Here is a 27729-nt window from a genome sequence, read left to right as displayed (position 1 = left end):
GTCAAGGTCAGGTTTGGCCTGCTCAAAACTGAGATAGGTGAACCAGAGTGAAGCGCCAGCCCCCAGCATACCCCGGGCCAGCAGCTGAGGGAATTGATGCCTGGCAGAATTCCCTCCCTTGCCCCTCACTTTTTAAATTGTTGTTTTATTCATAGTAATAACGATAGTCGGTGCCACCTCACGAGTGGCTTCCATGTGCTACCTGCCTTGTGCATTAGGTTGACCATGGGGCAGGGGTCTACACCTGGGGCCACTGCAGCCACTGCCCCTGTCCTGATTGGCTCACTCACCTGCACGGTGTGCCGCTGTGGTCCTCCTCCAGGTATGGCGTGGCAGTGCAGGACTTCGCGGGCAGCTGGCGGAGCGGGCTGGCTTTCCTGGCTGTGATCAAGGCCATTGACCCCAGCCTGGTGGACATGAAGCAGGCCCTGGAAGACTCCGCGCGGGAGAACCTGGAGAAGGCCTTCCGAGTCGCACACGAGGCCCTGCATATCCCCAGGCTCCTGGAACCAGAAGGTAGCACAACGCTCACTCCTCCGTGGTTCCTTCTCAGTGATTCTTATCACAAACGTACCCCCTGCTGTTCCAGGTAGAAAATTTGAAAAATACAAAAAATTCTTCTATCTCCTATATTCCAATATTTTTAAGGCACCCATTTATAATATTGTTACGTAGTTGGCATTGTTCAGTGTATGTGTCATTTTGTCTCTTACTGTTTTAGCTAAGTTGACACATGCATCTCACATATTGCTGTGATGTCAGGCACCAGTAAAGATAAAAAGCACCCAGTAGGCCTACTAAAATTCACTCGGCTCCTCCCTGCTCGTGGCCGTCGAGGGGGCTTCAGAAATTATCTGTTTTGCCCAGAGTGGGCATCACTGCAGAAAGCTCAGCAGGCAGCTCAGATTGTCCCCTCAAGGGCAGGTCCCAGCAGCAGAGTGGCAGAGTGGAAGGGTATGCACTGAGTGAAGGAACTCAGCTGTCTCTTCTGTCACATGGGTTTCCAGGGGTTTGAGCCATTCGGGACTCGCTGTGGCAGTAAGTGGGGTGCACAAGTCACCAGACTTGCTGGTGGAGCCAGCAGTGAGCCATCTGCTCCCAGTGGGAGTGACTAAGACACAGGGAAGGATGGACGGCACCTTCAGAATAAGAAGCCGTGGCTTTCCATCCTGGTTCACCAGTCTGCTGTGAGGTTTCAGTGAAGTGGTTCACCCTCTCTGAGCCCAAGTTTCCTTACTTAGAAAAAGAAAAAGCCCTAATGATCGGTGGGCCTCTCCACTGAGCGCCCTGCAGTGCTGGGGGGAAACCCTGTGTCCTGCTAACCCCCGTGTCTCTCTTGACAGACATCATGGTTGACACGCCGGACGAGCAGTCGATCGTGACTTACGTGGCCCAGTTTCTAGAACGTTTTCCGGAGCTGGAAGCTGTATGTTGGTTTTCCTTGCCTTCAGTTTCAAAAAGTGTACATTTCCACTGGCTGCCATCAGACCCAGTGGGGACTTGGACTGTCATTCTCTGTTAACAGAGACAACCACAAGTTGGTGGTCCTTGCCTTGCCATGTTTCAACTTCCAGATTATATATAACATAGATTACGTGTAAAAGTTGGGGAGGAAGCTGGTCACCTCTTTGCCAAACCTCTTCCCATTGCAAACTTTATAAAATTATAAAAGACATCCACTTATGATGCAGATCAGCCACTTGATTCTTCAGCTGTCAGGCGGAACATCTTAACAATCACCAGCCTTTATCAGTGTTAAAAATATATTGATCCAGTTGTGGTGGCACACGCCTGTAATCCCAGAGACTCAGGAGGCTGAGGCAGGAGGATCGCAAGTTCAAAGCCAGTCTCAGCAATAGCAAGGCACTAAGCAACTCAGTGAGACCCTGTCTCTAAATAAAATACAAAATAGGGCTGGGGATGGGGCTTAGTGGTTGAGTTCCCCTGAGTTCAATCCCTGGTACCCCCCCAAAACAAAACAACAATAACAACAACAACAAAATATATATATACACACACACACACCCTTCACAGGCATGCTGTATATCTTCAGAACCTCAAATATACTTGTTATAGAATATTTTTGGAGCAGAATCACTTTGCAAAAGTGATGGCTTCATTGAACACCCCTCCCCCACCATGCACAGCCCTGAGATAACGTCAACAAAAAGAATGACAGTGACAATAGCCACAGCCTTGTGAATTCACCCATTCTTTACTGGATGTGGAGTGCTGGCTCAGGGGACTCAGCAAGGAGCTGGACCAGGCTGAGGGTGCAGCTCCGTGGTAGAGTGCTTGCCCAGTGTGCACCAGGCCCTGGATTCCACCCCCAGATAGATAGATACATACGTCATACATCATACATTCAGGCATACCATTGGACAGATGAGGTCACTAACTTTGTGTAGCTTGGTTCCATAGGGAAAATCATTAATGGGTCAGCAAACACATTATTATATCAAGCAGTTGTAAATATAAACAGAAAAGAAAAGATGCATAAAGAGTTAAAGAATGCTTGTAGGAAAGGGGGACGGACTGCTCTTTTTGCCGGATACTGATTAATTTACTGTGCCCCTGTGTTTCCAGGCCATTCCTGCAATCCAGCCTGATTCAGAATCAGTAGCCTCTTCTTATAGATGGGACTTTGGGTGCTCAGAGAGGGTTAAACGTCTCCCCAGGGTCACTCAGCTATTAAGTACAAAGTTGGGGTTTCACCCCAACTCTCTGAGGTTACAAAGCTGAGTCTGTTAGGTCCCTCACAACATGCATCTGAGGCTGGCACCCCATTTCCCACTGAAGAGCCTCACCAGGTGCTGCAGCTGTCGTCCCATCCGTCCTAGCACCCTGGAATACTTCCCAGGGCAGTTTGGAGGCAGGGATTCCTGGGCAGGAATGCCACTGTTGCCATTTGGAGCCCTGTGACCTCAGGCTGGCTACTCAGCTCCCCTGACATCTGCATCAGATGCCAACTGTAAAGTGGAGATTTTACCCACGTTTCGGGGCTGTGTGAAGAATAACTAGACTGTTCCCAGCCTTGGGCCTGACACAACAGTGGACGTTCCGCATGGAGCAGTGATAATTATTTTTGCAATTCAGTTTTCCTGGCCTTTTATTAAATTCCAAATACCAGGCCTCAGGGCATTCCTTAATCCTGACCTCTTAATCAGGAGGCAGAATTTGAAATCAACTCAAACTTAGTGGTATTTGTGTGAATCAAGGCCACAGTCAGGATTCAGCCCAGCTGACACTTGTGTGTCCCCAGCGCTGGCATCAGAGACGCAGCTGAGAATAGAGAAGTTAAAGAACAATTCCTGGGGAAACTCGTCTTGGGTCACAGGACACAGTGCTTCACTGCAAAGCAATCGTTTACACCCTCAAGGGAAACAGATGAGAATTCTCAGCTCACCAGATGTCCCTGAGCTGGGCCTTCACGATGCCACACTCACCCAGCGCTGGCCACAGATGAGGTGCTGTGCCTCACTCCATGGCACCACATATGGTTTCTTTGGGTGAATATACCATACGGACTTGAGAAGAATGTGTCTTAGGCAGTTAAAGAATTAACATTCTTTAATATACTGCTCATGCGTGAGTATGCTGTTCTAATAGTCCATCTGCAGACTGATTCTTTTTTATGCATTTCTGTCAGTTAGAACAGGAAAGAAGTGTTTGGCAGTCTCCAACTAGGTCTGCAGACTTGCTTGTCTCAGTTTGGTCGGGTTTTGCCTTCTGTGTGTGGGTACTGTGCTATTTGGTGTGTCGACGTTTAGGGCCTTTATATCTTCCTAATCACTTGACACTTCTGTTTTTATGACATTTCTCTCTGTCTTGAGATATGCTTTTTCTGATGTAGTCATAGCTTTCTTGTGATTAGTGTTATATGATATTTTTCCATCTTTTTTCCTTTCATGGATATGTGCACTTGCACTAAAGTATGTTTCATATAAACAGCATACGACTGAGTCTTATTTCTTATCCATCTGACAAGCTGTTTCATTTAATCAGTGCATTTTCTGTCCTGCTAAATGGTTTTAATCTACCATCTGGATCACCCTTTTCCATTGATCCCATCTGTTCTGTGTTCCTTTGTTCTTCCTAACTACTCTTTTTTTTTTAAATTACACAGCCGTTTTTGGTGTCCATTTTCTCTCCTCTATGGGCCTGGTAGCCACATCTCCTTGAGGAATCATTTTATCATTTTAACAACTTGATGAATCAGTTGCTCTAGGGATTGTAATGCTCATCATTTAACCTACCTTAAATGACTATCACACTTCAGATACAGTGCATCTTGTATGTCTCTAAATGCAACAGTGTAACTCCATTTCTTTACCCTTTAACTTTCCTTTACTTATTTATCCATTTTAGTTCACAATACTTTGTTATTTTTGCTTTAAACAGTAGACTTTTGAAGAAACTGTATAAATAGTCTTTTCCATCATGGACGTTTACTCTTTCAGGTACTTTTTCTCTTCAGATCTGGGCTTCTATCTCTAATCATTTCCCTTCAGCATGAAGAACTTCCTTTGTTTGTCTCGAATGTAGATTAAAGGGTTATTCCAGAGTCTTGTCTTTTGCTAATTCTTACACTGGGTCATTGGTGGTTCTACTTCTAGTGCCTATTGCTTCTCTTGATTATAGGTTTTACTTTCATGATCCTTCAGGAATTTAAAAAATTTTTTATACCAGACCTAATATATAAAAGGATAGTAGAGATTGAAGTAGATAACATTTTTTTCCTCTATTACTCTGTTTTCTGTTGATATAATAAAATAACTGAGGCTAGGTAGTATGCCCAGGAAAGAGATTTATTTAATTCACAGTCTCGGATGTTCAAGGGTATGGAGCATCAGTTGGCTCTAGTGAGGACCATCATGGTGGAAGTGTGTGCCAGAGAGACCACATTCTGAGATAGCAAGCCAGAGAGTGATTCAGGGGTCAGGCCTGCTCTTTTAGAACACTCACTCCCTTGGGAACTAACTGGGGTCTGATGAGAGCTACATCAGTTCCCTCTGAGGGCAATACCCATGGCAGTGGAGGCAGCCCTTTCCCAGTCAAGCCCCCAGAACAAGCAGTTGAGCATTTTGACTGTATCAGGAAGTGATAGGAGCAGCTCTGTTACAGTCTTATTTCATTTCAGTTCTCTGATTTCACATTTATTTGAGGGTGAGGTCAGTATGCACAGTCTCCCTCTACTAGGGCCTGGGAGGCCAATCTGTAGTACCACCAAGAGTCTCTCCTCTTCAGCCTGGCCCCTGGCTGACTCTTACACACTAAAACTGCTATGCGGGACCAGAAGCATATGACAGGAAGTCATTTTGTGTTTTTAGCCCTTCCAGATTTAGTCTCCCACTCCAGCCCTCCCAGTCTGTAAAATCTGGTCCATCATGCCTCAGCTCAGAGGGTTAGTGGCCCACCAGTGCACACCAAGACTGGGCCGGTGGTCCAGTGGCATGATGTAGCTGAGAGTCTCTGCTCGCTTAAGAAGTGCCCAGCCCTCTCTGGAGATTAGCACACTGAGATTTCCTTGCATCCATAGCTTTACTATTTTATATTTATTTTATTTTTTATTTATTTGACATTGCCACACTTCGGTAGGAACAAAAGTCTTGTAGCCATTTATATCTTAATCAGAACACTTTGTCAAAGTGGCTGTGTGTATGTGTATGTTGAGAGGGGGATATAGATTGTACTTAAACTTTGAGGTTGAATTGATTTCATGTCGTCCTATGATTCTTTGCAGGAAGATTTTGTGGATCTAGATAAAGAAGACCCCATTGAGTCCACCTTTGTCCGCATCAAAGAAACCCCCCCTGAGCAGGAAAGCAAAGTCCTCCTCCTGACTGAGAATGGGGAGCAGGCCTACACTGTCAACCACGAAACCAGCCACCCGCCACCCACCAAGGTCTTTGTCTGTGACCAGCCAGAGAGCACAAGGGGATTCTGCCTGGGTGGTATGTCCAGCCGCGCACTGTCCTCCGAAAGCTCCACTGATTTCATGCAGCAGTTCATCGACCAAGTCCTCCAGGGGAGCCCAGGGAAGTTGAGTAGCACCAGTGAGCCAGCTCCGGAATCTTCCATCTTGTCCACCAGAAAGGATGGCCGGAGGTCCAACTCTTTGCCAATCAAGAAAACTGTCCACTTTGAGGCTGACACCTATAAAGACGCCTCCTGCAGCAATGACCCTTTGTACGGTCCCGACCTCAGCTTTGAAGAGAGCCTGAGTGCCACCCAGGAGCTGCCGAAGCAGGACGAACAAGCCCCATCCATCCAAGTGGCCCAGGAAAAGAAGCCAACGCAGGAACCCTCAGCTGTCCCGGGAGCAGCCTCCACCAGGGTCCCCGGGGACTTGCCAGGGGCAGACGATCATGCTCAACCCTCCCAGCATCCCTCCTCCTGTAACGGTGCTGTAGAGGGTCCCCCTGGCCTCAGGGAGGAAGGTCATTCTCCTCCCCACCCTGGAGAAAACACCATCTTGGCCAGTGCCCAGGAGGTCAAGGTGAAGCTGCTGACCGTGGAAGCTGTGGATAAGGAGGACTATTTTGAAGGCATCCCGTTGAAAGCTTCGAAATTTAACAGTGACCTCGTCGATTTCGCTTCTACCAGCCAAGTTTTCCCTGAGGCCCCTTTGCCACAGGAGAAGATACCCGTCCAGGAGGTGGCCGCTGACACTCCTGCTGAAAAGCTAGGCAAGAAGAGGGGCAAGTCCGTCCACACCGGGAGGGAGTCGCCCGAGCCCCAGGTCAAGCGTGACAGGCAGGAGCCTCCCAAGGGCTCCGAGCAGGAGGCACAAGTCTACTCTTTGGCCCTGGATGAGACACCTGTGGATAAAAAGCCAGAGGTGTATGAGAAGGCCAAGAGAAAGTCCACCTGGAGTCTCAGGGAGGAAGAGGGGGAAGTTGAAGGCCTCCCGGGGGTTTTGGAAGAATTGCCTTCCAACCCCCCGAGTGGCAGTGTCAGCCTGGAGACCCTCAGGAGCCACAGCGAAGAAGGCCTAGATTTCAAGCCCTCTCCGCCCCTCTCCAAGATTTCCGTCATTCCCCACGACCTTTTCTACTACCCGCATTATGAGGTGCCGCTGGCCGCGGTTCTGGAGGCCTATGCGGAAGGCACGGAGGATTTGAAAAGCGAAGATGTGGACCTGGAGGAGCCGGAGGGCTACCCCCACGAGCTGGACCCCAGGAACAGGGAGGCCGCCAGCACCCAGAGCAGCTGCAGCCTCTCCACGCTGGTTGGGGTCCTCCCCAGTGCCAGCACCCATGCGTCCTATGTCAACGGGAACGCTGCAGGGACCATGCCAGCCGCAGAACCCAGTCCCCTGTCCCCCAACAAGGACCACCAGCCAAGAGAGACCAAAGAGAGTGGCCCTGAGGAGAGCCCTCAGGTACTTGATCATGGGTTGGGGATTCCTGGCTCCTGCCTGGGGAAATTCTGTACTTCTTTCTCCATGACATGGGTGAGGAGGTTCCCCTTGTGGGCACCCCAGGGCACTAAATCAAAGGGGCAGCACTTTTGTGAGTCTCAGGCAAGTGCCAGGTTGACACCTGAGTGGGAACCCCTCCTGAAATTTTGTACCATTGTCACCTCGCTGGCCTTATCCACCTTACCCTGATCCTGGCCTTAGTCACAGGTCTGTAAAAGGATCGTGAAGGTCACTTGTGAGGGTCCAGCAAGGTAGAGGCAGTAATTATTATAAAAATAGCAACTGTAGCCAACAGGGAAGCTGTGTTAGTGAACTGCAGTGCCTTTCCCCTGCAGCCACCTAGGAAGGACAGGGACAGCTCTCCCTGACCCCGGCCGTGATTTGCAGGGCCTTTGGCACATTCAGCACTACCCTGCGGTTCCTGTAGCCTGGAATGGGCTGTGTCCACAGGAGGGAAGGAAGCCTCTCACTCTTGAGCTTGAGGAGCTGGACACACACTTGTCCACCACTCATATCCACTCCATCAGGCCCAGCAGCTCAAGAGGCACAGGCGTGCGCAGGGAGCAGGCGTGTGGGGCCCTCTGGGGAGTGGGCAGGGGCAGAGAATCAGGGGAGGGGAGGGTTTTCCTGCAGATGCCGGTGATAGGAATGCAGCACTGCGGTCCAGGGAGGCCAGAGAGAGCTTTGCAAGCCAGCTGGCTGGGTCCCCAAGGGATACCCAAGGGATAGGCCTGGGCTCAGCCCTCACCCAGCTCACCTGTCACCCAGTCCGCCCCTGTGGACAGCAATGTCAACACTGCCAAAAAAAAAAGGAGAATTCTGCCTGTACTGTTCGATGTGGGGGGCATAGAGTCCCCCAAGGATTGGATATTAGGGAATGTGGCATCTGGCGGGGGGTGGGGGTGGAGCTGCAGGGGGTTCTGAGTGGATAATGGTCCCCTGGTGCTGGAAGCTGGGTGGGAATGTGACCAGCTAGTCCAGTTGCTTTAGTGCCCCCTGTGCCCCTTGTCTCTCCCCAGGCTCTCACCTCTTCCTCCCTCCCAGTCCAGCCTTCCCACAGCCAAGGGGAGACCCCAAAACACTGTCTCAGCATCCCATCACTCCCCTCTCCTGTCTCCAGGGTCAGTCCAGACTCCTAGATGACCCCGAGACTCTGCCCTCTCCAGCCTGCCACTTCCCACACCCCCCGACCTGCCTTCCTGTCCAGCCAGGCCAGCCCCGCAGAATCCCAGACACACCACGCTCTGGGCTGGGCTGGCCCCACAGCCTTCCTCAGCTGTCACCCTGCAAAGCCCTGTGCAAAGGACACCTGCTGGAGCCTTTCCAGCCCCTGCCCAGGCAGAGGCGCGGCTCCTGCACCTGCAGCCAGTCACGTGTCTGACTCGTTTCTTCCTTTGAGTGCTTAGCGGGTTTTCATAGGGTTTGTTCTCCCCCAGGAGCTCATGGGCATCTGTGTATTACTCTCTGACTCTAGACACCAGCATGGTGTGGGGACAAAGGTGTATTGCATGCTGGTTTGGGGCATAGGCAAGTGTCAGGTGGGTGAACGACAGTTCTGCTCAAGAAAGTCCCGGATGGAGCCAGCCTTGCACTCTGGGGAGGGCTACAGGGAGAGGGGGCTTGCAGAGCCTCAGATGGGACTCAGGTGGAAAGCTGCCACACCTGGGGCTTGTTTCATTCAGTTTGCCCTCGGGACAGTGGCGGGGCGAATTCCAGGTGTAGAGGGCAAACGTGGCAGGAGATGGCCGTTTGGGGCAGGGCAGTGAGTGCGCCATCTGTGGGACAGATGGTCCCACCGGGCCAGGGACGCACTGCCCCCAGGGAGAGGAGCCCCACCTGCCTTTCCGCCTCTTCCCACTGCTGGAGGCTGACTTCTCTGAAGCCAGCCCTGCCCTGTGGGAGCCTAAAAAGTCAGTGAGATCAGGCCTTCGTGTCCCCAAGCTGGGGACGGGGGAACAGTGGGGGCGATTCTTCAGATTGTGTTTGGCCAAAAAGCTCCTTTAAGACAAAAAAGGTCGGGGTCAGGTGGGGGACAGGGAGAGAGCAGAGTGGCAGCTCTGCCCCATTACTTAGAATGACTACTCAGTGGCGGGACCCTCTCCCTGGCCCGCGCAGTGCTGGCGGTGGGAATGCTGAAGGCAGACCAGCCCTGCTGTTCCAGCACGTGGGCAGTTTGAGGGAGCCCTGGGGGGGGAGGATCATGGAATCAAGTGGAGACGCAGAATCCCCATGGCACTGGTGGTGTGAACTGGGGCAGGTCGAGCCGCCTCCTGAGCCTGGCCTTCCCTGCATCTGGGGGACTGGTATTCACACTCTGGCTCCGCCTCTCCCACAAGCGCCTGCCCACTATGCGAGACAGGGGGTGGATCGTTTGATACCTGGCCCTCAGATGAACTTGGAGGCTGCCAGCTGCCCTGGTCCCAGGAGGTGGCTCCACAATCCCTGAGCTTCTCTATGTCATGGGACATTGCTGATGGGTTCAGGAGGCTGGTATGACAGTGGTTAGAAGCTCTTCCTTTCCAACTGAGAGCTAGAGATGTGGCACTGCATGGCCCTTGGCCACAGTGGGGTGTCATCCCACAAACTCCGAACTGGCCTGTGTGTACCACTCAAGCTCGTGGTCACCTGTGCACACTTGACCCACCTGACTTCAAAGGGAGGAGGAGGATGGTCATGTGGAGGAGTCAACTCCTGCCCCTCTGAGAGACATCTTCTCTAGGAAACCCCCTGGTACAGTGGGAAGAGGTTGGAAGTTGAATATTGTACCCACCTGACAGACAGAAAAGGAAGGCTCTAAGAGAGGTCAGCTGCTCCAGGCCAAAGAGCTGACTCAGTGGGATGTGACGTGAGAGCCTCCTGACTCTAAGCCCTGCCCTGTTCTCACTCCATCCATTTACCGCCTTTGAATTCCACACAAGGCACAGGAGTTGGGGTGGGTTCTCTCAGGGGCAGAGGGTGCTGGAGGGAGATTACTGGGTATTGTGGCTGGGCTGGGACACTGCTCGGTGATGTCATCTGCTGTGGCAGGAAATTTGACTTGTTTTGGGCTCTTTTGTCTTCTAGTCCCAAGGATCCCCACGCCCAGAAAATATAGCGAACCCATTAGAAGTAAAGGTCCAGGAAGAGCCAACCAGCAGTAAGAAGAAGGAGAAAAGGAAGCACATGGACCCTGACGAAGGCTCGTTATTTATAGCACCTGGAACCGTTCGGTCCTCAGAGGACCTAGAAGAAGACGCTGGCGACCACAAAGTCCCTTCCAGGTATTTTACTAAAAATCCTTTCACCCTAGAGATGGAGCCAGAGTCGCTGTCTGTACTCATTTCGTTTGCAGCTTTCGATTTTGGGGGGTTCAGGGGTGGCACTGGGCAAGGGTCCAGAAATACAGAGTCAGCAAAGTCCCGGTTCTCCGCACCTGGGCTCCCCTGCCTGCCTGTCACCAGAGCTTGTCAGGAGCAGGACTGGCAGGGCACGTGCTTGCCCTCCCTCCTCACTCTGCTGTTTGGGTGGAAACAGCCATGGGCCCAAAATGGCCCGACCCAGCCGGTGCTGGTGGGAAAGTGATGAACTTGGAGGCTGCCAGCTGCCCTGGTCCCAGATAGCCACTGGGCCAGGTGGAGCCCGACTTCCCATTCCACCCTACTGACGTGGAGCTTGTGACCTCTGTCCTGGTCACATAGAAGCTAGACGTGGATGTTAGTATTCTGGCGTCTCCCCCACCTTCGGCTGGAAGGTGGTTGGGATGTTTGATTTTTCTTGGGGCAAGGAAGGAGCAGAAGGATGACGAGCCTCAGATGATCTATAGGAGCTCACAGCACCCACCTGCCCAGTCACTCCAAGGCTGCTAGAGGAGCCAGATTTGTCACAGGGATAATGTGTCTCTGCTGTCAGAAGACCCGGGTGTCTCCCGGTCCCCTCCCCGTCATCACAGAGTCACTGTTTCCCAAGCCCACTGCGTGCAGGGCCTTCACACAGCCTTCCTCGTTCGTTCTCACGTCGCCACCCAAGGCACGTGGGTGGGCTCGTGCTTCGCAATGGCAGACAGGGAATCTTGGACCTTGTAAACTCCCCAGGGCCTCTGGGCTTAGGCAATGGCAGCACCGGGCTCTGAGACCAGAACCGCCGACTTCACGGTCCACATTTCTCCTCTGGCCCCTGTTCCCCAGGAGGCGGGAGTGGTCTTGGCCAATCAGGAAAATTATGGAATCATGCATTTGGGGAGCCTGCTGGGGGCCAGAGGAAGAGCCAGGGGTGCCCAGGGCTCCAGGTCCACTCTGCTTGGCTTCTGGGCCTGGGATGTGGGGAAACAGAGGCAGCCGTGAAGGAAACAGCCAGAGCAAACAGCCAGCAGCAGGCACCTCAGGCTGTGAAGGGAAGGAGGTTGGAGGGGAGCCGGGTGCAGGGGCAAAGCCAACTCCCTCTACATGCGCCGTGTCCATTGGTAGCACAGGTGAAGCCCAGGGAAGAGGAGCCCACAACAGACAGGGAGGGGAAGCTGTCATTTCAGGGCCCGATCTCCATGCCCAGGGCAGAGGTCCTTCCCCCTTACCCAGGCACAGCAGTGGCCAAGCTCGAATGCCAACGAAGTGTGTGAGCCCAGGTGGAAGCTGAGTCCCAAGTGCAAGCAAAGGCGAGACCCCAGAGCCCTCCACCTGCTGCTCCAGGGTAGGAGACGCCACCCCTCCTGGGCACCCAGGAACACTGATCTGCAGCGAGGTCAGCCCCTGGCTCCACATTACTGAATGGGACCGTGTTCTGGGCGCCTCTCCCCCTGGTGCAGGGTGTTTTTCTGGCCATCTCTCATTCTGTCTCTCTTGGGGCTCCCCACTGGACCAGGCAGAGAGGCCCATTGTTTCAGAGCCTGCAGGACCCTGGTGATCTCTGTTTCCATCCACCCTGTACCAGGCACCTGGCTGTAGTTCAGTTTCTTGACTGAGCCCCTCTCCAGGCTCCTTGAGTGACTTTCCCTCTCTCTGGAACGCTGGCACCTACCTGTCCCCTGGCTTACTGCATCTCAGCCTTGGTTCTCAGCTCCACCTGCCTCTTCCTCCAAGAAGATCCCCCTGTATATGTTCCTCTAGCCTCCTCTTTTTCCTCACTGTGCAGAGCCGAACTGTAATTTCTGTAGTCACCTGTGTGTAAGAATGTCTTTATCCTCCCCAGTGATCTCCTTAAAGAGAGATGTATAGAGAGCCCAGCCCCAGTAGTTAGTTAGCACAGGCACTGGCTTGTAGTTGGCATTCACTGAAATCCTTTGGGTAGAAGATTACTAGGCACTCGCTTGATGAATGAGCTCTCTTGTCTTCTCTTGGCTCCTGGAGGGTAGGGAGGGTGGGTTCTGAGCACCTAGCCTGGTTCCTGGCACACAGTAGGATCTCGATAAGTATTTGCTTAAAGAATGAAGATCAGGATTCAAACCTACTATAAATGAATCTCAAAATATCTAAAAGGGAACTTGCTGCAAGCGCCAGGGCACGGAGGAGAGTCCCTTCCTGATCCGGAGGTGCCCCTTTATTAGAAAATGCCACAGACACACGTGCAGGGCACGTCTGCCTCTCCAGGCCTGCAGTGTCAGGTCAGCTGTGTTTGAGGCACCACTGGGGTCTGGGCACCAGAGTGGGTTTTTGTCTTTGTAGGTACATTTTACTTTATTTCTGTGCTGTGACACCAGCCAGAAAAAAAAAGTAGCAGTTTTTAGATGGAATTACAAGGACTACAGTTTTCCTGAGCCTAAAATGGGCCTGGTATGTAATAGGCATAACTCCTAGCTGCAAATGTACCCGGTGCGGAGCAAGGCAGGGTTTCCAGGACAGCAGTGGGCAGGAATGCCAAAGCTGCCGAGTGTCAAATTGCCCGGAAATAAACTCTTGAGACAAATACATTTTCCCCAGACCCCCAGGAGGTCACTCAGGGGGCTTGAATTAAGGAAACTGAGTTGACTCTATGTTGAGGTCCACAGCACCGAACCAACACCTGGCACCAAAACAGGACCCCGTGCTGCGAGCTCATGAGCCCACCAGCACCATTGGCTCTGCAGCGTAGGCAGGATGGGAATGATGATCCCTTTACAGAGGAGGAGCACTGATCAGAGTCACAGGTCTGTGGCCGGCATTGCCAGTGAACCTGCTAGGGGCCTAAATGACAGCCCAGGCCTCCCTTGCCACAGCCCTCGGTGGGCCACCTGTGTTTCAAGGACAGAGGCCCATCCCCCCCCAGCCTCAAAGTTTTGGTGGGAAATTTTGCCTGCTTGTATATGAGGGGAAAGGGGCACACCCAGGACCAGGCCGCAAGAGCAGCGCTCTGAGTGGGAAGGAGGAGGGCTGGAGGGCCCAGGTCCCGGGTGAGGCCCGAGGCTATCTCACCTGCAGAGGATCCAGGCGGGCCCCAGGACCTCAGGGTGCTTGGACCCAGAAAGCCAGGATTGCTAAGTGGCCTGCTTTCCAGTAAGCATCCTGGCGGTGTCGCTCTGTAGTCCGTGTGTCTCTGTGTCCGTCTCACTGTGCATTAGCACCCACCCACAAAGTGGGCATGTTGGATAAAAGTTGTCATTTCTGTCCCTCCGTCTGAAGTTGCCACTTGCCTGAGTGCACGTGGGGACAACTGGGGCTGGGGGTAACCATGTCACAAGCCTCGGGAGTTCTGGGTGGTGTCAATTTAAAACATGTCTTTGTTTTTCAGGACTAGTCACAGTGACTCCAGTATTTACATTCGACGCCATACTAATAGGTCTTTGGAATCGGTTAGTATGTGAATTTCTTCTTCCCCTCAGTCCCTGCTAATTAATCAATTCCTTTCCACCCTTCCTCCTCCCAGGCCTAGAGCTTTGAAATCACTGATGAGCAACAACTATACTTTTGGATAGAAGACAAACACATTGAAACCTTGTCATTAAGCACAGTCCAATTGGATGTCCAGTTTGGGCGATAAGGGATGTAAATAAAGTGATGATTTTAAAGCCCAAAGGCCTCTTTGTTATAAAAAAAAAAAAAAAGGAAAGAAAGAAAAAAACCCTTACATCCGAGACGCCTCCCTAGACCCAGCACACACACCTAGAAAGATCCCATTCAATGACAGGGACATAACATAGGTAGAGGTCCCTCTTGACATTTGCAGATACCCAGCCTCAAATTTCGGGGACCCACAGCAGCCCAGCTCCACAGCACACCTGGAAGGGGTTATGGGTGGCGGGAGGCCTTCTCCCAGTCACCCTGGAGGGCGTGGGGAAGTGGTGGGAGATGTTGACTGTTTAGCAGTTTGATTTTGGAATTAGCTGTTTGCAGTATCGAGAAAAGCCTGGCACCCTTGACTTTGTTTGAAATCATCTTATTTTCTGTTTCAGAGATTTCATCTTTACTAATTGGGTTGCGGGGTTTTGTTTATAAATTTCACTGTAGGATCATTTTAGCTATGTTCAATTGAGGAATGCAGCAGATCTGGATGACAGAAGAAACCGAATGTTAACCAGGTTGGTGGCTTCGTTCTGCTGCAAGTTTGGTGGGGTTAAAAAAAAATGTCTTTAATGAAGCATAGCCTACCTGATGGGGTGGAGATTTTAATTTTCTACTGTGCTTTGTGGATCACAGTAATAATAACTTGAAAGAATGTAGGAAATACCCTTTCCAGAGGCTCCGAATATAAATTCAGTATGCATGGGAGGGTGAAGCGGATATTAATGAACAGTGGTGGAGTATGGTTTAGAAAACCAGTCAGGGCAAAGAGGAGTCTGAGCTAGGAGCCGACAGCTGCAGTTAAATCAAGCAGTGGCAGAAAGGAGGTACCACAGCAGGGCCAGGCAGGAGGAGAGGGGCGGGGGCGTGGCCCCTGACAGCCTGTGTTCATTCTGTCGCCCCTGCAGGTACAATACTCAGAAGCTCACTGAGCTGATTTTACAGTTTTATGGCATCAGAGCAGACATGAAGAGGGAATGCAAACATGCCGGGATGTCCATGAAAGTATTTCTTACTGTTGGAGAACTAGCTAGCCCAATCGAATGTCGCTGAGCTGGCTGAGAAACAGCCCATGTAGAGCCCAGAGAGCAGAAACATCTCCCAGTCTGCGATGGCCCCAACCAAGTCGCAGTCATATGGGGGCTTTAATTTCTCTCCCTCCCTCCCTCCCTCCCTCCCTCTCTCTCTCTATTCCCCCAGTGGCTTTGACTTGGCCTGGAAGGTTAGATAACTGGAATTGGAAGCTTCTGTCTGAATATTGCTCAGTCCCCAGGAGCATGGGCCTTAGGACTCCTCCCCTCTGGCTCCTAAAAAAGAAGCAAGGCAAGCTTCCCTTGCTGCCCTGAAATGGAAATGCAAAGTCAAGTTTTTGACTAGGCTGAACACGCTCATAGGACAACACTTGAGATAGAGCAGCCGAAAGTAAAACCCGAGGGGGGACAGATGCGGGTGTCGTTCACATGTCCACATCAAGCATTTATCACCCTTGAAATTCACTTTTTTCTATAATTTAAAAAAGAGAAATGCTGTCAGCTGATCATTATCAGCATGTGAATCACTCAATTTGCTTATTTATTTCTTTATCGCCATTTGGAGGATGGAACCTCGGGCCTCGAACACTCTAGGCAAACACTCTGCCACGAGGCTGCATCCCAGCCTTTACTTTTTTTATTTTGAGACAGTGTTGCTAAGTTGCACAGGCTGGCCTTGAACTTGGGGTCCTCCTGGTTCAGCCTCCCAGGTCCCTGGGGTTACAGGTGTGCATCCCGTGCTACGTGAATCACATGAATCACTCCACTCAGTTGACACCCTCCCCCCACACGTCAGGGATGCTGTCTTTTGTCTCCTCATTTCAGGCTCAGGAAGGGCCTTAGATGCTGCCACTCAGGCACCCACATCAGCCCCTCCCCCAGGTCAGCTGGACCCTCTCTTCTGCTCTGCCCTAGGCTGGCTCCCACCATCCTGCCAGCCCCCGTGACTTGGCAGGCAAAAGCAAAGTGTCATTTTAAGCCCTGCGTCCTGTAGAATAAAAGAGACACACCTGGCCAAAATCATTTCTAATAATTCTCCTAATGGTGATATTCTAAAGCCAGAAGTGAAACTCAGGGGTGTCTTTACGTGTTTCTGATGGCCATTCTGAAATCACCTGTCACTGGGGCACTCCGCACTCCTTTTGATGGCTGAGGAGTCCCCTCCATGACTAGAGAGTAACTGGAAGCTGTCAGTACCTCACTCCTTAAGGGGAGCATCCTGAGGACACTGTGACATGAAGGCAGTGTCCCTGGAGAGCTGGGGCAAGTCACCGCCCTCACAAGTCTCAGTATGCCCATCTGTGGGACAGTGCTGACCACTCCTCCCGCTTGGTGCCCAGGAGATGAGCTGGGCAGGTGGAAGCCAGAAGGGCCACCGGGATGGCCACCCTCATCCTTGGGTCCATGCCCATGACTTGTGGCCTCCCAGAGTCATCACACCACGTCCTGGGCTCTGGGGCAGTGGGGATGGAGTAGGGGTGTGGGCCACCCTCCTGGGGCCCTGCTACTAACTGCTGTCCCCTGTCTTTCCCTCTGTAGGAAGGCCAAAAATTCTGGAGAAGCCATGTCCCTGGGCAGCCAGAGCCCACAGAGTGACTCCCTGACCCAGTTTGTGCAGCAGCCGGATGTGATGTATTTTATTCTCTTTCTCTGGCTCCTGGTCTACTGCCTCCTGCTCTTCCCGCAGCTGGATGTCAACAGGCTCTGATGTGTGTGTCTGGAGAATAAAAAAGACAGGCCCCTGACCAGGGTGGGGTCTTTTTACTTAATTTTGTTTTGTGTTGGGGGTGGGGCCACTTCTGCAGGTGGTGGAAGACCTGGGGGAACCCAGGCCCCGCCCCCTGCTGTCCTGCTTTGCTCCTGTCCTTTCCCCTCCTTGGGGCCTGAGAGCACCTTTCCCCTTTGGCTGTGTGCTCAGAACTCAGGTGGCAGCCGCCTCCCTGGTGAGTCTTGTCCTTGTGCCTTGCTTGATCAGATGGTAAGCATCGTCACCAATATTCAGCCAACACCTGGATCTCGGCTCTCATTGCATGCAGGTTTCTCAGGTCCTGGATGAACTCTAGTTACTTACCTCTCGGATGAAGGTCTGCCTGATGAGGAGGAACATTGGTCCCCTGGGGATCTTACCTGGAAGAACTTTCCTCCAAGTGCAGGTGTCTGGGTGAAGATGCAGGTCTGTGCACCTGCTGCAGTCTGGTGACTGGTTGCATTCGTTGGGGGAACCAAGCAGCACCAAGCTTCTGGCTCCCAGAAAGGGCACCAGGGAATGGCAGAATCAAGGAAGAAGACCAAGGCTCTGTTGAGAGCCACAGCACTTGCATTTCTCACCCTTGTTTTCTTGAAAGGGTTGGAGGAGTGAGATGCATTTTTTTTTCCTGGTACTGGGGATTGAATCTGAGGGCACTCTGCTGCTGAGCCACACCCCCAGCCCTTTTTATTTTTTTTGAGGCAGGGTCTTGTGAAGTTGCTGAGGCTGGCCTCCAACTTGTGTTCCTCCTGCCTCAGCCTCCTGAGTTGCTGGGATTTCATTTGAATGTCACCATACCCAGTAGAGATGTATTTTTAATTTGCTTTTGCATTGATTGGTTGGAGTTAGAACTGTGACTTTTCAAATGAAAATCATATTTTCTGTCAAGTGAAACCTAAGAGGAGCCAATCTAGACAACGTGTTCTAAACAGAGCTCCAGCTGGCTCTCAGCAGGCGGAGACCCCACTCCCACTTTGCTGATCTTCTGTGAGACCTCAGGGCCCAGCAGGGCATTGTGAAAGGTCCTGAGGAGCTTGGAGGTGGCCAGGCTAAGAACAAGTACCCACTGTGCTGCTTAAGAATGCCTTGGGGCATGCTGGCCTCAGAATACCTGTTGTGGCCTTGGCACCCCTTGCCAGCCATCAAAACGGGTTTCTTGAAAAGTCTTTCTGGAAAGCTCCAGAGCCATGATGGAGTAGAGCAAAGCAGGTGGGTTGTAAGAAAGACAAAGGCACTTCTCCCACCCTCCCATCATATCAGCCTGGTCCTGCTAAGACTCAGGTCAGTGAAGGCTGTTTAAGTTTCCTCTTGCCTCTGCCCTCCCCATTGAGAGCATGCAAAGTTATGAACTCTTCCTTCCAAAGTTATGGACTCTACTCAGCAAAGGCTCAGGGAGCAGTTTGTCCAGCTGAACCCAGAGAGGCACAGATGTTGGCCAGGCTCACACAGCCCACCAGGAATAGACTTGTCATGAGCACCCTGATGCCCAGTCCAGAGCTGTCCCTTTTTGCAGGAAACTTCTACTGTGCACCTGAATGTCCTGATAAAATGACTAGGGAAAAAATGTTCTCATTCAAGCAAAACCAAATATTTGGGCACCTATCAAACTTTGTTTTGTTATCTTTAAAAAAATATTTTCAACTTCTTTTTGTTGTCTTTTCCATGAGGAAGCTTTGTTTACCTTCAAGCTCAACCCCCATACCTTCTGGAACATTCTTCACACCTGTCAAGGCGTGTCATTTGACATACCAGCCTTGCTTTTACTCGGGGAATCCCATTCCTTCCTAGCAGTCCAAGGACTCTCTTCTTTCGAGCAGCATGTCTCAGATACAGAGTTCCAGCAAAACTGAAAGAATTTACACAGCATGGTGGAGCCCCCTAAGGCCGAAACCCGGCCTCTGTGCCATTCTGCCTCCCTTCCCCCAAAGAATCTCAGCCTTCCAGGCAAAAGCTCTCGGAGCTTGGAGTGTCTCCATCTTGAAGGCCAGGAGCCCTTAGAAAATGAGCTAATTAATGAACTTCCTGGCATCATCAGAAGTTCAGAGGTACGCATAATAAAGATTATGTGTGTGATATTTTATAACCCGGGGCACCTGGACGTCTCTGCCCAAATTAAATGCCAAAGAAGAGCTGACCCAAATGTGAATCATTTTGTTTCACAGCTCTAGGCCTTGTTCAGAAGCTCTCTGCAGGCTCCCTCCCTCACCTCCTCTTTGAATGTTCTTTAAAACATCTAGTGGCAAGATGCCCAAAACTCATTTGGCTCAGGTTAGCAGTAAACTGATTTTTTAAAGGATAAAAATTCATTTGAGTATAGGCTTATATGGAAGAAGGTGGTTATAACAGGCTGCTGGACAAGCCACCCCATTCCTTGGAGTATTTTTTAATTAAAAAAAAAAAAAGGACTATCAGGTTTTTAATGAGAACTAGCAGTTTCCTACGTTATAGGCAACTTGCTCCTAGAAGTAACCATTTTGAACACTTTGAGCTGTTCTTCTAATATTTACCTTTGCACTTATACATAACATGCTTACACTTTATTCTTTTAATTTATTTAGAAACATCTATTGACCTGCTAATACTGCAGATGGAGGGGACACTCGTGCTCGGACCCTATAGTTAGATCATGTTCTTTGGTGCATCCAGCATTGACACTGCCATGGGCTTGTCAGGGATGTTGACTCCTGAGCCACGTGGTCACTTCAGGCACATGGCCTTCCTAGTCACACTTCCCCCTAGATTCATATTCTCTCTCTGCCCTGCCCCACCCTCCCTCCCTGTCTCTCTTTGGAGTGACATTCTTCAGTAACCCGAGAACGGGAACATGGAAAGTATATTGTTGCAAATATTTTGAGATTTTTTTTGCATGACTTAAAATGCAAAATGCATTTGTGCAAATGTGGCTGAGCAGAGAACTGCAGGTACAAAATACACCCCGCCTTGCCACCTGTGGTTGTTGACCTCTGTGATGCCATTTGGACTCCCGTGTGACTTGGTTTTCTCCTCTCCCTGGAAACACTGAAGAATGCTTTGTTCTTGGTGTCCTGAACTGTCATGATGGTGTCACATCTTTGCTGTTATACTTTGTGCTGAGCCCTAAGAGAAAGGTCTTAAATTTTCTTGAAATTATTTACATTCTTTCGTTCTGATCTGTCATTCCAATATAGGACCTCTCCAACTAATCTTCTAATGTTTTTACCTTTTTAATTTCTCATCTCTATTTTTTTATTTGCTTTCTGGAAAATATATTCAATTTTATGTTGATTTCCAAAACTGTTCATTGTTCTGGGTTTTGTTTTGTAGTGTTTTGTTCTTGATTCAGGAATGCAGATCCTATTGCCCTGTGGATGTTATGATAATAGGTTCTTTTTGTTGGTGTTGTTTTGTTTTGTACTGGGGATTGAATCCAGGGGCACTTTACCACTGAGTTACATCCCCAAACTTTTTTTTTTTTTTTTTTTTTTTTTGAGAAAGGGTCTCCTAAGTTCCTGAGGCTGGCCTTGAACTTGTGATCCTCCTGCCTCAGCTTCCTGAGTTGCTGAGATGACAGGTGTGTGCCACCATGCCCGGTCAATAATAGTGTTTGGGAGGAAGTTCTTTTCTGCTCCCTGTATTGCTTTGGCTTCCTCTAAGTTTCCTTCCTCTTGTTTTGGTCTCTGTCTTTATGTTTCATGTTCCAAGCTTTTCTCTAGTATCTGGTGATTCTGTGGATCTATCTGTTCATGTTTAAAAGCGGATGCTCAGGAAGCTGTTTGGAAGCTGTGTGTCAACTAGTGGGTTTTCTCTAGTCCACGAGGACTGGACTTGTCTTTGGAGAATCCTGCATCAGTATTTGCACATCCTTTCTCTGCGGCCTTATCCATTTCTTTAGAGAGCTTTTCACTCTTGCTCTGCCTGGGAAGAGGGACTCACACGGGGCTGCTATTAGTCTATGAAATGCCCTTGTGCAGTTTTAAAAACAGGTGTCCCTCTGGGCAGAAACCACTTAGCCTGACTGGCAGAGCATACTCTTCATCCCTTTCTCTGGGAGGGTGCAGCCATGAGGCAGGGCAAAGCTTAAGGGAAAGCACAAGCTGGACTTCAGCTCCCGCTTGCCCCCCGGCCTGGGTGTCTGTTCTGTGCCACAACTGCAAGGCCATCTGCACCCAAGACCCATTGCGGTGCTGGAGTTCTGGCCCAGCAGGCGGTCTCAAGGCCAGTCAGTGGCTAGTCCACTAAGTTGCTCCCACCTTTGCTGTGTGTGGTGTCCCTGGGTTGGAGCTTCTCTTATTTCTCCACGGTGTAAGAGCAGAGGGGACATCTGGCTGCATGGGAGGGACAGGAGGCCTGGAAGTCCATAAATGTGCCTCTCTCCAACCCTGTGTCTCGCCTCCACCTTTCCTGGATGCCGCATGTGGTGGCTCAGTGGCCTCCCCCTATAGGCACCTGGTACCCCTCCGCCCTCCTCACTTCCCATCAGCTCTGCCCCTGCTGTGGATGGATTGGCGTCCAGGGCCTGAGGCTGCCTTCTCCCACCCTGGATCTTCATGGCTGTGCAGCTGTCTTTCCTTGGCTCTTATTTCTGTAGAGTTTCATGATAGAAGAAGTGAGCCCTGTGCTCCGTACACTGTCTTGATCTGCAAACCCCTTTGAATTTGACTCGGTGGCTCGCTGCTCTGCCAGCTGCTCTGTACCTCTCTGCGTCTCCCTGAGGCCATAACAACATCCAGGTTGCTGATCTGTGCGATGCCCAGTACAGGAGAGGGTGAGCTGACCCTCCAGCTCTGCTCAAGGCTGCCATTCAGGTGGCTCTGTCTTCCCCTTCCTTCCCCCGTTTCTGTCACTCAGCCCCAGTGAACCACCCTAGATCTCCGCATCTCACAAGGCCAGGCTGTGGGGTGGTGTTTCCAGGTTTTCTGGAAGTAGACCACGCTAGTGTTTGCCAACGAACAAACAGGGTCCTCTGCGGGCTGGAGTGTGGAACATGAGCCGGATTTCCTCATAGGAGTGTGTGCCATAGCTGGTGATCACAGAGCTGTTGGGGGCAGCCTGGCCACACCTGATCTTTCTGGTCAGATGAGCTTCCCCCAGAGGTCAGCCCCAGTAAGTACACCCTCATGGCTCCATGAGCTGCCACCCAGGACATGGCTTCCCTGCTCCTGGGGTTCAGCATACTTCCCCGACCCCCCTCCTGAGGCGGCTCACTTGCCCTTCACAAGGGTGACATAAGTGGGACAGCCACAGGGGTCATGTGAGGGCTCAGCACCTCCTATAAGAAATGAGGAGGCTGTGATGGGAGGATTGCAGGAGCCCAAGCTCAAGACCAGTCTGGGCAACACAGTGAGACCCCATTACAAAAATAAAACTAAAGATCAACTCATCACTCTGCTAACTAGTGACTCTGGGATGACCATTTGCATTTCCAATTAAGTTTTCTACAAACTTTTAGCCTCCAACAGAAGCCAGAGTAAATGAATAGAGACGGTGTCCTTCTGGGTGTCAGAAGCAGTCACGGATGCTTTGGAGAGGAAACATTTCTGTGATTCTATCCTCAGAGTGACGTGAAGTCTTTCACACCAGCTTAGACCCTCTCTCCTTCCTGCTGGAGGGACTGCCCTGGCTCTGCACCGAATGGCCTACCTGGACTCTTCCATGGAGCTCCACACCCTGAAGTCCCAGAAAAGGGCTTTGCCGGAGCTTCAAAAGCTTCTCGGCAGCAGTTTTTCCAGGAACAAGGGTGTGCGGGTCTCTGCAGGGCCCAGCGTGTTCTCTTCCCCAGCCCTACACGGTCCCTGCTGACACCCCATTTAGGGAAGGTAGAGCATCCCCGGGCTACAGCTGCAGTTTGCATCTGCCACCAGCCCAACCAGCAGTGTGGGGGCTGCTCTAAGGACAAGGCCCAGGACCTAGGATGGGCGGTAGAAGTTGGGAGTTGGTGCTGGTGGAATCTTGTTTATTTGCTAAAAACTGCCACAGGGTGTTTCCCTTACCCAGTTGGCCACAGTGGGGGAGTAGAAAGGAGACACAGCCTCGCTGGTGCTCTGGGGAGCTTGAGGGGCCTTTGTGCCCCTGCCTCTCACCAGGCTTCCCCCAGCTGGTGGAAGTGAGCCCGCAGCTGAGGACTCTGGGCTTCGCAGGAGTTGCATGGGGCCCCTCCACTTCCCTGGCATGCGGGCCCCAGTGAGCACCAGCCCTCCTCGCCCTGGTTTGTAAGAGCCCCTCAGTAGCCTTGGCCTTGCCGTTCTCCCTGGCTGTGAAAAGGACAGGGCTTGTCGTGAGCTGGGCGTGGCCTCAGAGGCTGAGCTCCTGGTTCTCAGGGAGTTGGCAGAAGTTACCAGAGCCGTTGAGCTGCCTTTCCAGGGTTGGTAGCCTCTGCAGTGCCGAGAAGGCTGACTTGGTTGTATTCAGAGCCTATTCTGAGGTTCTTGCTCAAAACACCAGGCAAACGGTTCTGCCCAGCCCCAACCATAGCAGCCGTGCACCAGGAAACACTCTCATCAGGGAAAAAGACAACCAGTATTTTGTGCACTGTGGCCAAGCTGTTTTTAAATACACACAGGCCTCAACACCCGCAGCCTGATCCTGCTGCTAACCTGTTTAAATCCTTGACATGCTGATGTCCCATCTAGCTTCAGCTAACCAGGCCGTCCTTAAATGAACCTTTTCTTGTTGTTTTTTTTTCTACCCGTCCTTTCTTCCTTCCCTGGGAGGCACATACAATAGGGAAAGTGGGCATATTGGGAAGTCAACCAGCTCTAGATCTGTGTCCTCACTGTCACCTGATGCCTGGGTGACCTCGGGCAGATTGACCGCTGAGCTGGTTTGCAGTGTAGGCACTCAGCACACATTTCTCAAAGAACAAATACCTTCCTTGCGAGCTATAAAAAATATATAAAGTTGCAGCCTGCTCAGTAGCTGCCAGTTCCCCATTTCCCTCCTCTCCAAGCGCTGGCTACATCTCCTTGCCAACATTCCGTTACCCAAGGCTTCTGTCCACCTCTCTCCAATTCACCGCCCTATTGCTGGCTGCCCTGCTCCTAATCCAGCTGAGGAAGTTGAAGCCATTGTGTATTCATTGATGGGAACCTCCCAACAATCATGGGAGGAAACTAAAGCACAGGCCGGAAGAATAACAAGGTCACAACCTGGAGCTAGTAAGTCGCAGAACCAGGAATGTAGGGCTTATTTTCAGACATTAATGTTCACAGTTAACATCATTGCTTAGGAAAGAAAGTGATCCCCTAATGAAGTTCTGATCCTTCGTGACACTGGCCTAGTTGGACCAGTGTTGGATGGACATCCTCTGTACTGGGAAGGTGGACACGTGTAGAAATCACACTGCTGTTTCCTTCCTTGAAGCCTTCTCCCCAGTCCCCAGGTTTTCACACTGGGACTCCCAAACCCAACTGCTTAAATCTCTCCTTCAGAAATTCATTGTTTAGCCTGCAGCTGCAAATTTGCAACCAAAATCTCTGCCTCTAAACAGCCTTTACCAATGAAATCTCAGTCTCTAGTATCAAACACAGTTCATCAGTGACTTGAGTTTAATGGTACCTCCTGTCCCCAATGGTTCCTCACTCCCGCACATGGTTTTCAGAGTCGAAACGAGGCTTTCTCCTTTGAAAATCCAAGCAGAAAAGGCACAGGTGGAGCATAATTTAAAATGGTGGCTGAAGACCATGAGTGACTTAAATGAAGTCATAATTGGTTGGGGTCTCAGATAGGGATCATTTTTTTTAAGTTTAAAAGTCATGATTTTTGCATTGTTATAAAAAAAAAGATGTCATTTGATAGGTTTATGCTATTTGTCACTGCTTCTTCTAGTTGCATCAAAAGTCAATAGCGCATTATCTATAAGACCATGCTGTGAGGAAGGATAGCCACAGGACACCGGTATTCCTAAATGTCTTGCAACAGTCGAGATACTTTTGAAAGGAATCTGAGGGAGCCTGCAGTCTAGAGAGCTGACATTGCCCAAAGTGAGACATCCTTGGCCCGGGCCTCAGCGACCCACATCCTAGTCAGGGCTCACCTGCAGACACCCTGGATAGTTCCCTGACCTCTCTAGGTTAGATATTGGAAGACCTCTTATAAAAAGTTCTTTCTAGGTTTAAAGATCCAAAGGTTGGCAAGATAGTTCATTGTGTTTATTTCTGTGTTGATCTCAACAAGTGGCCTAGGTGCTGGAAATGTGCACTTCTGTATATAAGTGAATGCCAAAGCTCGGAGCATTGCTTCCTGTTCGTATCTGACAAAGGGTGCCTTAGGGAAGAGTTTGCAATAGCAGAAGGTCATCTGGTAGAAGGTTTGGGATGAAAGTTTGGAGTAGAACCTGGGGACCTGCTTCCTTGGGCTCCCAGAACCAATTTGGTCTCCTTAAGTTAAAATAGCAGCTGACGTGGTTTCCCAGGGGATTTCTTTTAAATTAAAAAAATCAGCTGCAGAAATAAATAGCTGTACCCAACCGGACCTTTCCACTTTTGGCCTCTGTCCTCTTTTTCTAGTAGTGACTCAAAAAGGCTCAATTTCTGCTCAGAGTCAGAGCTGTTTGCATTTGAGATCCCTCAAGCCTGGGCTGGCCTGTGGAGGGAGCAGCTGTCTGTGTCAAGACCCCTGCTCTTTGCCCTCGAGATTGGATCAAGATGCTGCCTGTATCACTTGCTCTGGCACTGACACTGTAGGGAACATGGCCAGCCCTACTGTACACTGTTGGACCAGGTTAAACCTGGAGATGGGTTTCTTCAGAGCTATTATCCTAGAGGTTAGCAGGTATTTCGTTTTGGGGGATCTGTGATATATTTAGCAGATTTCATGTTTCTTTAATGTCATGGCAGGACTTCACTGACTGTGTCTGAAAACTTTTACTAAGAGCTTCAGGAGAAATATGGAGGAAAAAAAGTGAAATGTTATTTTGTAGTACAAGGATTATTTTGTCTATTTAGAATATATATATGGCTGTAGCTTTGTAAAAAAAGGGATCTTTGATTAAAAAATTGTATGAATGTGCACTCTTATTTATTGATTATTGTAAATTAAGATATAAATGGCTATTTGCATAATTTATCCCTGTGGGAAATTAACTGGAGTATTTGTTATTTGACAGTTTTCTATCAAGGAATATAGGCTTGGTGCTACAATGAATGATCTTGTGAAATTTCATGTATTCTTATGAAAATTTTTGGATATAAATTTCTTGAAATGACTGTCTCATTGATAACATTTATTTCCGTGTGTGTGTGTGTGTGTGTGTGTGTGTGTGTGTGTGTGTTTACAACCAGAAATGACAGTGCCTTTCCTTTGAAATAGTACTTTATGGGCTGGGGTTGTGGCTCAGTGGTAGAGCACTTGCCTCACACATGTGAAGTACTGGGTTCGATCCTCAGTGCCACATAAAAATGAATAAATAAAGATATTGTGTCCATCTACAACTAAAAAATACTCTAAAAACAAGCAAGCAAGCAAGAAAGAAATAATACTTTACCCAGTCGAGGTGAACCAGTGGCCTTGGAGTCGTAGGGAATGTTCTTAAACTGTACTAACTGACTTTGAGCTTTTGCATGTGAAGCTCCAAGAAGAAATAATAGTGGCATCTCGTCCGTCAGTGTCTACGGGAATTTGTCCCAGGAATCCCCTCACTTAGCAAAATCCTTGGACACTCAAGCTCCTTCTAACTGGCTGGTATTTGCATACAAACTATGCCCTTCCCCACCCCCTTATACTTAAATCATCTCCAGATTACTTATAGCAGCTAATCCAATGTAAAGGCTTAGTGAGGAATTGCTATACTGTATTCTTTAGGAGATTATGTTGAGGAAAGTTTGTGTTCAAAAAAGATGTAATTTTAAAGATATATATTTATATCACTATAAATAAATATATTATTGTAAATATATGTGTGTACAGGCACACACATATATTTTTTTCTTTTAACCCCAGTGGGTTGAATCTTCTGATTCAGGACCCACAGGGGCCGGGGGCCGGCTGCAGTAGCAATGGTGGCTGCTTGGCTCTGGAGATTGATGGCCTGGGTTTGAATCCTGGCTCTGTCGTTCATGAGCCACGTGACCTACAGTAAATTATTATCATTGCCTGGATTTTCCAGAAAATAAAGCCTGGGTCAAAGCTCACGTGGTGAGGCATCTTTGGGGGGCTGCTTTGGTGAAAGCACAGTGAGCAAGGCCAGGGACGTGGAAGAGGAGTTTAGGGACACAGAGCAGGCAAGTCAGTTGGGGCCTTGTGGGGTGTGGCAAGGACTCTGACCTTTACCCTGGGATCCACTGGAGGGTTCTGAGGATGTGTCAACTCACATTTATCAGGCCAACCCTGGCTGTCATGAGAACAGGGGCAGAGCCCAGGGCCCCCCAGGATTCTGTGGCAATGATGCAGGAAAGAACTGGCCAGGAGGCAGCCCCGGGGTGGGGCAGCCAGGTCCTTGAGTGAGCTCTGGATGGATTCTGAAAGGTGGTCCTTCGGGTTTGCTGATGGATGGGGTTTGGGCCTGAGCAGCTGGAAGGGTGGCAGCTCACTGAGATGGGAAACATGAGGAGCAGACGAGGGCGGAGGTTGGGAGTCAGCGGTGCTGAGCTGGGGCCACCAGTTAGGCCT

General features: G+C 50.3%; 1 protein-coding gene across 5 annotated transcripts in view; it reads left to right on the top strand.

Annotated features, from left to right (window-relative positions):
* The window catches only part of CLMN (calmin), a 93451-nt gene extending 70748 nt beyond the window's left edge, over positions 1-22703 (top strand). The window contains exons 7-15 of one of the 5 annotated variants that reach the window (XM_081293575.1): positions 323-516; positions 1344-1426; positions 5744-7384; positions 10487-10683; positions 14099-14159; positions 14815-14885; positions 15276-15372; positions 16942-17148; positions 17435-22703. In XM_081293575.1, coding sequence (XP_081149701.1) covers positions 323-516; positions 1344-1426; positions 5744-7384; positions 10487-10683; positions 14099-14159; positions 14815-14885; positions 15276-15372; positions 16942-17106 — 2509 coding nt within the window. In that variant the 3' untranslated portion in view covers positions 17107-17148; positions 17435-22703. Of the gene's footprint in view, positions 1-322; positions 517-1343; positions 1427-5743; positions 7385-10486; positions 10684-14098; positions 14160-14233; positions 14630-14759; positions 14794-14814; positions 14886-15275; positions 15373-16937 lie in introns of those variants that run through there. The other 4 variants (XM_081293574.1, XM_081293576.1, XM_081293577.1 and 1 more) reach the window with 4 other exon arrangements.
* Positions 22704-27729: the final 5026 nt, after the last annotated feature.

The sequence above is a fragment of the Spermophilus citellus genome (assembly GCF_964194105.1).
Source record: "Spermophilus citellus genome assembly, chromosome: 4".
Lineage (NCBI taxonomy): Eukaryota > Metazoa > Chordata > Mammalia > Rodentia > Sciuridae > Spermophilus > Spermophilus citellus.
The sequence above is the reverse complement of the archived record's forward strand: the minus strand, read 5'-3'. Positions and strand labels throughout refer to the sequence as shown.